This window comes from Lactuca sativa, chromosome 7 (assembly GCF_002870075.4).
Source record: "Lactuca sativa cultivar Salinas chromosome 7, Lsat_Salinas_v11, whole genome shotgun sequence".
In the NCBI taxonomy this organism is placed as follows: domain Eukaryota; kingdom Viridiplantae; phylum Streptophyta; class Magnoliopsida; order Asterales; family Asteraceae; genus Lactuca; species Lactuca sativa.
The window spans coordinates 165,878,827-165,889,784 of NC_056629.2; the positions used below are offsets into that span (position 1 = coordinate 165,878,827).

General features: G+C 28.5%; 1 protein-coding gene across 1 annotated transcript; it reads left to right on the forward strand.

Moving 5' to 3' along the window:
* Positions 1-6,268: 6,268 nt before the first annotated feature.
* On the forward strand, positions 6,269-7,578 carry LOC111919064 (bZIP transcription factor 11). The gene has a single exon (XM_023914671.3). The coding sequence runs from the start codon at positions 6,863-6,865 to the stop codon at positions 7,325-7,327; it is 465 nt and encodes a 154-aa protein (XP_023770439.1). The 5' UTR covers positions 6,269-6,862; the 3' UTR covers positions 7,328-7,578.
* The last annotated feature ends 3,380 nt before the right edge of the window (positions 7,579-10,958 follow it).

Sequence of the window (10,958 nt, forward strand, 5' to 3'; positions counted from 1 at the left end):
TGAACAAAGAATACGGGAGCCTATTTTCATCTTTCACAACATGCTTATATTTAACTTTAAAGCTCACACCAATTCCTGGGAATGTATATTTCTTATTTTTAATTCTGTTACTACCGGAGACATAAGAAAGCTTTCTAATGAGGACGTTCATGTCTTTTGTACAACCCGTCTGTTATATTATGTCATGTCATCTCTTGTCTTGTCTATTGATTTTTTACAAAGGTATACACACACATGTAACATCATAATTTCATTATATATAACATCCAAATTTAACATTGAGTTTACTATTTTCGAAAATAGGATCATAGTTACCGATTAAAAAGATGGAACCAAGAACCAAACACAACATAAAAAAAACAACATTATACATCCAAATTATAAGTATTCAACAAAGAACCATACGAATGAGTAAAAACATATAAATTCGAAAACAATATCAAACTTACAGATTAATAGGATTTAAGGAAGAAGTACATACATTTATTCGACTACTCAGACTGATGGGAAGGTTGAAGTTTTTTTGCATTTGTTTTCTGTGGAGGAATTATGGCATAATGTTTGTGTAAATCGATTATTAAAAAGTCAATATGATGAATATTAGCAGGCAATCAATTGAAATCCCATTTAAACTTAAAATAGAATATATCATGCTTGAAAGTTTATTGGTTCATAATAATATCCAAAACTTTTGAAATTTGAAATTAATAGTTTCCGAAATTTCAACAAATAATATATATGGAAATTTTTTTTGAATGGAAATAAAGCCTAAATTTAAGGTTTACATTAATAAGGAACCAATTTTGTAATTGTAAGTTTGGAAAGAATTCAAGTATTATTTTCATTCAATTCCTACATTTAATTTCCTAATACAATGGGCTGACTTCTTTTTGATCAAGGTAACGTAAGCAAATTGATCTAAGGGTGTAAAACCTATAAAGAAAACACAATGAATAACCCAGATTGTTTTAGATGATGTCATGAGGTTTCTCTTTTAATAATATTTAGAGATTAGAAGAAAAAAAAACTTGACTTTAAGATTTTTGAGTCGGTACCTTCTTGAGTTTTGAATCGCAATCAATAAGTGAAATGAAGAATAATGGATTGCATTCTCCTTAATTGAGGTTAAAGTAAGAATTAAAGAACAAGTGCAAAATTTATTCAGTTTAAACAACTTGATGACAATAACACTTATTCGAAAAAGAACACATTCCATTCTTACAAGAATAGGTTGTGTGTGTATTATTTCAGAGAAGAACAAAGGTTAGACTTCAAGTTTTTAGGAATCTGTGCCTTTATTCTTGAAGATTCTCCGACTATAATCTCCATTCTTGAGTACCAATGACCTGTGTGTTCCACCATATCTTTACCCGCTTTCAAATATCGAATAGACATCAACCATTCTTTCATCCTATAAAGTACAAGAATAAAGAGTCCATCAATAATTGACATTTTATAACAAATCATAAAGTATAAAATCAAAAGAGGATGGAGTGGGGCTACATACAAGGTCATAAGTTAAAGAAAAACCAATTTAGAGAACTGCCATTTTAGATAAACAATAACAAGGCCATTGGTTTCCAAAATTTTTGAGTTTTCTTCTATTTCTAACTTGAAAATCAAATTCTAATTTATTTGATTAACTCTAATTTTGAGTTTTCTTTAGCATAATTTTTGTTATCATTGAATTGGTTTTAGAGGGAATCATATAAACAATAGAAAAACATTAAATATATAATGAAAAAGAAATATTTAATGATATCTAGAAGTCACACAGAAGAACAAAAAGAGAATCCATGTTTATTTCATCTCTTCATCCCATATACACTACAATATTGATCAGGATCCACCTCCCACATTTGAGGTGTACCATCTTGTGACTGAAAGTGCCCAAAATATCTTCTCCACGAGGAAATGATAACATATATAGATTATAAAAACAACTAAATGAAACTGTTACTAATTCTTTTTGTGGAATATATAAAGCTATTGCTGCCTATCTACACAATTTGACCAAAACCCCATATCAGCCATGTAATAATAAAAGAGTAATCTATAACATGATTCATCAATTCTTTTTATTTACAGATCTGATCTCCTTAATTATGTGTATACATGTTTCCAATAAAGGCTTACAAATAGATGATCATCTTCTCTTCTTGATCAGGAAGTTTCATATTTGGGCCAAAGATAATTTGTCCATATAAGTCTGTAACTCTTACTTCATCATAGCAAATCTGAACAAGAATAAGATACAAAATAAATAAGCAAAAACTAAAATCCAAAGAAGGAGAAGAGTGTTCGTTCAATAACCATCCTCATCTTTAATCGAGTCCAAGTTGTAGAGTTGCGTTTTTCTTCCCTAATCGATGAACATGACTGATATCAAAATAAGAATTAGAGAACAAAGGCAGAAAAAGGGTTTGACTTTATTTTATTCATCTACGATATGGAGATTAGAGAGTGCAGATGGTTAGAGGCAGCCATGGATTTCGGACGAGCGTGTTGGATTTTGGGGGATAATGTGAGCAAAGCTTATAATATGGGATTTTATGCCACAAATATAGGTTTATAATTATAGGTAATTAATTAATTAATTGTTAAATTTACTATAATACGCCTCTCTATTAATTGATCAACAATGAGTCACACATTATAGTGTTCATATATGAACCTTATATATATAAATAGAGAGAGATAGTTAGGTTCAAATGTTTTTACTATCTATTGTGTGCATGTATGATTGATTCTGCACCAATCATTTTAGTTATTTAAAAAAAATCATTAATGCATATTAAATGCTGAAGATTTAATTAATATTCATTATATCATCAACATGTAATATACATTAATTACTTTATTAAAATAACTAAAATGATTGGTCCAGAATCAATTCTACATATACATAATAGATAGTTAGAACACAATAACCTAACTATATATATATATATATATATATATATATATATATATATATATATATATATATATATATATATAAATTCTCATTAATAAAAGAATAGTTTTAATCTCCATTTGACATGTATCACTCTAATACAAATTCTCATTAATATTATGACACATGTCAAAGAGATATATTAGGCAACATTTCAAAATTCAAATTTACTTTTTCTAATTATATGTTAAACTAGGTTATAACCCGTGGACACCACGGATAAGAAATTAAAAAAATAAAAATAAAATTATAACTTAATTATTGAGCAATATAATGAAAAATTTAATAATTAGGAAAGCAAAGTTGGTAGATTATTCAATCGGCAATATTTTTGAAATGACCAAAACAATTGACATAGCATCAACCACGAGCAAACAAGCATTTCAAACAAAAAGCTTGTGCACATAATTGTTTCCATCCTGAGATGTCTAAAAAACCTAAACCATTTGCCATTTTGCCAATGGCACATATCATCCCACCACATACTCATCTTTACTCTTGAAAATGCATTTGGATTCATACATTACATTCATTATAAAATGTAATTTTTTCAAATGTTTAAGATATGTATAGCAAAGCCATAATTTCCGAAATGTTTAAGATATGTACAACAAAGCCATAATTGAAGAAAGCAAGATTGAAGGTAAGAGATAATCAATTGATTGTTAATCTTAGTTTTTTAACAGAAAATACATTATGTGGAAGAAATTTTACCTGTTTTTTTTTTCTTTCAGAAATGTTGTATATAAAGATATAAGCGAAAACTGAAGCCGTTCAAAAGAATACCCTCACATTCGTTAAGAGCGGAAACACAATCAGGTAGATATGATTTTGGTTCGAATTTTGAAATTTGGTTATTTGTTTAAACATTTGAATTTTGAATTTGCTACATTTTAGACAAAATTTCTGGAATGAAAGTAACATTTATCTACGTAAATAAAATGGACGAATATACCCCTATAGTTTGAAAATACATGACACAACGACTGTTTCTGGAATGAAAGTAACATTTATCTGCGCCATTGATCTACAAAGAATGTATAAAATGTGCACTTAGCAATTAAAATAAACAAATAACAGATATAAAATGTATTAAAAAATAACAATAAGTGTGATGTTAAAATAAACAAATAAGAGATATAAGATGAATTACAAAATAACAATAAGTATGATGCTAAAATAAACAAATAAAATGTGAAAGACTATAGTTGTAAACTTGTAAAACAATCCGAGTTTGAACACGACGACAGGAAAAAAAAGAACAAAAATATATGAAAAAATAGAAACCGATGTGAAGTTTATGTTAAAAGAAACGAATTAGAGTTTGAACACAAATGACAGAAAAAAAAAGAGAAAAAAAATATATGAAACAATAGAAACCGGTGTGAAGTTTATGTTAAAAGAAACGATTTAGAGTTTCAACAAAAATGACAGGAAAAAAAAAGAACAGTATCAAAACTTTGGCAGGTCATCAATGCCTTTAAAAAAACTATAAGTCATAGCTTTTGTGTAATTTGGCTTTTACTTAATACGTATAATATGTTTATATATTCATACTCTTTTAAAGAACTAAAAGGCAATCTTTACTAATATGAAAGTATATTTCTATGTATACACCCGATTTCAAAGACAAATGCAAGCAACTGCTACAATTAGAAGAAAATTTATTTTTCATTATGTTACCTGAAAAATCAAAATGTACAACAAAGCCATAATTTCCGAACTTTGAACTTATTCAACATATGCGAACATAAAATTATTTTCAGCCCACAAACTTTACATTTAATAATCTGATGCAATTTATAAAACAAAAATGATGAATCACAGAACTTTAATTCTTATATCTCTGAAAGAAAATATATATCAGTATAACAATGGACCTTAATGCTTCAAGACCAAATTTATATTAAGTTGTTGAATAATGTTTTGTACTTAATGTTGGGCAAGATTTTGCTTGTTGACTGACTGTATAATTGGAGTTTGAAAACAAAGACAAAAAAAAAAAAAACAAAAAAATATGAAAAAAAAACTGATGTGCAGATTGATTTTAAAAGAAAATACTAATAGAAAAGAATGTATTACTAACCTTTAAGAAATCGGTAGAATTACTAACTTTTAAGAAATCTATAGGGCAGAGCAGAGAATTTCACTCAAATTCGAGGGCATAACAGTAGAAAATGATATGTAATTCTATGGGTTCATATAAATATGCAGAGAGTAATGAGGCAAAATAATTTATTTAATTCCGGAAAGGTATTTTACTTTGGAGATTTTATTCCTGATTTTGTGGATTTGATTAGTGGGTAATTGATTTAAATTTGAAAATCAATAGATGAGATATAATCTGAAAATAGTTGGCAGAAAAAATAAGAAAGAACTTGTAGTTTAAAGGATATGAAAGTAGAAGTCAACGATTTGGTAAAAATTGATATGCTGATTTAGAGGAGGTGATAATTTCGATTTTTATGTTTTCAATTTCCAAATATATGGCATAATATGGTATATAAAATTCCTGATTTACAGGAGTTGATAATGTCGGTATATATGTATATATATATATATATATATATATATATATATATATATATATATATATATATATATATATATATATATATATATATATATATATATATATATATATATATATATATATATATATATATATATATATATATATATATATATATATATATATATATATATATATATATATATATATATATATATATATATATATATATATATAGGAGTGATTTCCGTTTTTATGGCATAAAACAAATAACCATAAATGTAGGATTGATTATAGTTTTTATTTGCAGGTAAGTTTAAATGGATGAGCTGATTTATAGGAGCTGATATTTTCGATTTTTTGGTGGAATAAATGGGCGGGAATTTGAGTCAAAACACATCCCTGGTAAGGACACATGGCAAATTGGAGGTGCAAAAGAGTGACATGTGGCATCCAAATGACTCTTTTATTAAGAATAGATTTGAAGTTATAATAATTTTAAAAATTTGGTATATATCTTATAATTAATGATTTATTTAAAATAATTGATAAATAATTTTTGAATTTTTACTATGAAAATTTAATTTATTTTACAACAGTGGTTTTTAAGGGTTATATATATATATATATATATATATATATATATATATATATATATATATATATATATATATATATATATATATATATATATATATATATATATATATATATATATATATATATATATATATATATATATATATATATATATATATATATATATATTCGGTTTCCTTTGCCAATCTTTCCTATAAATGCTAGCAACGATCCTTCCCTAGTCTCTTCCCTTTCTCTATCTTCCCCACATCCTTTATCTCCATCTCCATTCTTTGTTCTTGTGGAAGTCTCTTTCCTTTAAATTCAAGCTTACCAAAAGCCTGTCTTTAAGATCAAATATTCTTGGTCTCTTGTCTTTCAATTCCCCAATTATAATCCGGGGTTTTGCAAGCCCCTCTTGTTCTTTTCATCTTTCGGACTTCCTTCTTTCCTGAAGGGGTTTTTAGCTAAGATTCATGTTTAATTTATTCTCCTTAATGTTTGAAATACATGTCTCAAATTCTTAGTGAACTGTTTACTTCCGGGTGTATGATCAATTCCACTTATTGGCGCAGAACCCATCTTGTTCAATCTTTCTCAGTTGTCTTCCTCTACTGGTTTTATTACATTTCATGATTCTTCCTCTATAAACTAACCCCTATATAAATCTATCGTTCTATATCTATCTATATTTAGATCTATAAGTAATCAAATAATTAAACTAAAGCTTAATTACCATCTGGGTCTTGTCATTTCTCTCTCAAAATCTTCAGTTTCAAGTTTCTTGGTTAAAGTTTCCACTTTTAGTGATTTTCATGGCTTCCTCTAGTGGCACAACGACGTCGTCTGGTGGTTCAGATCTTCAAGGAGAAATGGATCAAAGGAAAAGGAGAAGAATGATTTCTAACAGAGAATCAGCAAGAAGATCGAGGATGAGGAAGCAAAAGCACATGGACGATTTGATGACTCAGCTGAGTCAACTCAGGAAGGAGAATAACCAGGTAATGTCTAGTATCAGTATGATCACACAGCATTTTATGAGTGTGGAGGCTGAGAACTCGGTGCTAAGAGCTCAGGTGGCGGAGCTCAGCCATCGGCTTCACTCTCTCAATGATATCATTGCCGTCATGAAACAACCAATTGACGCCGGAAGTGGGTTTGCGGAGGAACAGTACGTGGGAAGTGACACTGAGTTCGGCGACGAGTTTATCAACAACTCACTGAGTTTTCTTTACGCCTGCCAACCTATGTTGGCATCTGCCGAAATGATTATGTACTGAGTTGAAAGAAGTTTAGGAGCAAGGGATAAAGTGGTCACTTTCTAAATTTATAAGGTCAAGGTGGTAATTTTAGCATGAAATTCGGAAACATCATTGATGGAATTGATTGAATGATGGGATCAAAATATTGGCATTTATAGGGGATAGGGGGAGGTGTTATGTGTATGTAATCATTAGGATGTGATGTTTGTTTTGTAAGTTTGTATCTCTAATGTATGAGATTGATAATGATATAATTAAGTTCTATATAATGCGTAGTCGGTTGTTGTTATTCAGATAGTTTTTATTTTTCTGATGTATGATATTATATATTTTTGTACTTGAAGCATTAAGCATGCATATGTGGGAATTTTGAACTACGTGTTTTGAATTGATTTCCATATATAATTTAGTTAAATCAATTCATTACTTATGATTGAAACATCCAACAACAAAAAAATAACACAAATTTTGTCTCCAATACAAAAGAGTTAAACTCATAAATATATATTGCTTTTAATCGGATTTTAAAGTCTAAATCTCGTTATTGCAAAACATGTTTTGATCATGCTAGGACCAATTCTTAAGGCGATCTTATGAACCAAATTAGGATGGTAATATGTTATCTTGATTTAGTCTCACATGTGTAGCTTTTATGTAATACTCAAGTCTTTAATTTTATAAAGTCTATAAAATTCTTTATTCATATCATGTTGAATTTAGAAAAAATATCTATTTATCATGAAATCAAGCTTGAATAATTCATTAATTCCATTTGGAATCGAGCATTGCAGATTGTCAAAAACCAAATTGTGACTATTACTTACATAAGAAAAGTAAGTATAATTTTTAGATAACGTAAACGTTTAGACACTACTTGTTTGCTCGAAAATTATTTTTCCGAAAGATATAAATGTAACATTTAATGTAGAAATATCAATATGCTACATCATAGTGTACAAACACATTATTTTTAAGTAACTTCAAAATTCTTAAATGAACAACCACAAACTTTCAATATAAAATATAGACCTAAAATATACTCAATTACCAATAAATAAATCACTAATATTAGGCGGTGTATTTAAAAAAAAAATATTCCTTTTAATTCTAAAAGAATAAAAAAAAAAATAAACAGAAACTCCTATAATTATTTGATTATTTTCATGTACTTTTGATTTTATTTTAAGACGTTGGTTTTTTATATAATTTTTCTTTAGCTGAGTTCTTAAATAGTTTTATTTTAATATAAATTTATAAAAGGTCACGTTCTATTGAATTACTTAAAACTAACTATAACAACTTTATGTCATTAAAATCAATTTTATAATAAATATATATATTAATTAACGTATTTAGCACATGTAATCAGGTTGCCCGTGCAAGAAGCATGACACAAAGCCATGTGAAGACTGAAGAGGATCATTAGAGAATCCTTAGATTCCGTGTCTACCCTTAATTTTACCCTTTAGTTAAATAATAATAAAAAAATGGCCTTTCATTTACGAGTATCAACTTGTTAACAAATATAATATTTTTTAAAAAGGTGAAGGTTTAAGTCCTATGAAGAAAACAAGAAAAAAAAAGTAATTTAGTATGTGTTAATTAACGGTTCAAAAAAATAGTTAAATAATTATTATAAATTCGGTTTCAAAACCTAACATCAAAATGGTAAACCATAACATTAGAAAAATATAAAAGATTATCACATATAGTTATATGTTTTAATCATTATATTAACATAACTATAATTAAATTATTTGTCCATTTAATTTGATATTCCGATTCTAGGTGAACAAAGTGATGGAGGTGGCTATTATATTGAAATTATTGTTTTAAGATTTAGGTCTGATAGTTTCTGTCTGGGAAAGTACTGTCTGGTAAAGTGCTGTCTGGGAAAGTTTTCTGACTGGGAAAGAAACCATGCTGTTTGATTGTACATCTGATTGACTGTGCTGAATGATGAAAAAAAGTAATAATTCAATAAAAAATGAATTTAAAAAAAGTTAATAATCCAATAAAAAAAGAAAGAGGTGGGGTTTGGTGTATAATTATCTTTCCAGCTCATTCAGTCAGAAAGATATGATTTTGGGGCTTTCTGGGAAAGACATATCTTACCGGGAAAGACCCATTTTTTTGTGCAAATCAAACAGTCTTTCCAGTCCATTCAGCCAAAAAAATATGTTTGGACCTGAAAAGATACGTATCAAGCGGAGCCTTAGCCTTTAAATGAGAATTTATGATCCATGTTATGGAGGGAGCCTAATTTTACATAAGATTAGTCCATTCAATCCGGTATATCCAAAGATAAAAACTCATGGTTTTGTTCCAATTCCAAAAACTCACACTAGAATTAAAAATTACAAAAATTCACATTTTAAAAGTTGGGTTTAAAATTAAAAATTGCCTAACAACAGGCACCGCTTTTGTAAAATCATTTTGTTGTATGATAACCAAAGTTAAATGATAATATATTTAAGTTATGTTTTTATTATAATGTAGACCTTGATTAAAAACTCACATGCAAAAATTGCCCAGACATAAGAAAAAGAGCAACTTGGTACTCCTTGCAAGCTTTTGTTCCATGTGGGAATCTTTTTTAATGCCAAATAATTCACAAACATCAAACGAAAGTTGATTTATATGTCATGCATTAAAAATTGCACATTCTTTCGTAAAAGGAGTCTAGCTCCTTGACATTCCATAGGAAATCATTGTGCATTATAGCAAATCATTGACATATCAGTAACAATAATGTTGTAAGATGGTTTGTATCTTATGCGATAATGGTTGTATATTGCTCCAACAAAGAAGGCCTAGTGCTTTCCTTGGAAGGAAGTGTCAAATGTGACTACCAGTTGTACGTTGTTTTTCCTAATGTGTCGGATGGAGGTACAAAACATGAAAATCCTGTTACAGATTCACCAATCGCACTAGAAAAGGGTCTAGCTTTATAATGTGAAGCACAAAATAAGAAATTGGCACCCGTTATACATTTTTGTCATAAGAGAAACATTTTTATAGAGCAAATAATTGCCAAATTAAGAGTAATAATGCTAAAATCAATGTGTACATCATGCATCCGAGATTGTACATTGTTATATATCGATTTAACCCAATAAAAAGGTCTAACATTTTCATGCGAGGGAAGTGCAAAAAAACATTACAAGAGTAGCCGCTAACTTTGTTCCAGGATGACTATTTTTTCTTAGAAATAGGCGGGTAGGAATTTTACCAATACATAGGAGACCGTGTCTTCAAAACCTAAGAAGGAATGTTAATTCTTCTATGAACTAGAAAACTCTTTTTTTGCCGGCTCAAAAAAAAACCCTAACGAGAGCATCGTTAACTTTTGTTGACTCTGAGCAATGACATTTTTACGTTGGGGTAGGGGGTTTCTTGGGTGCTATTCTTCATCAACTACATTATTTCTAAAACTATAGATTACTTCAAATGATGGACGATGCCTACACACATACTGTGTAAGTTTAAACCTTATTGTCTGATGATTCAAAACCTTTATCACATTGAATACATCATCAAACATCAAAGTTATCGTATCTTGATCAAGCTTTGGAGACATTGTGATACGTTTCTTGCTACCTAAGTCTTGTGATTTGTTATCTTTGTGATAGGATCTGTTTTGTATAGT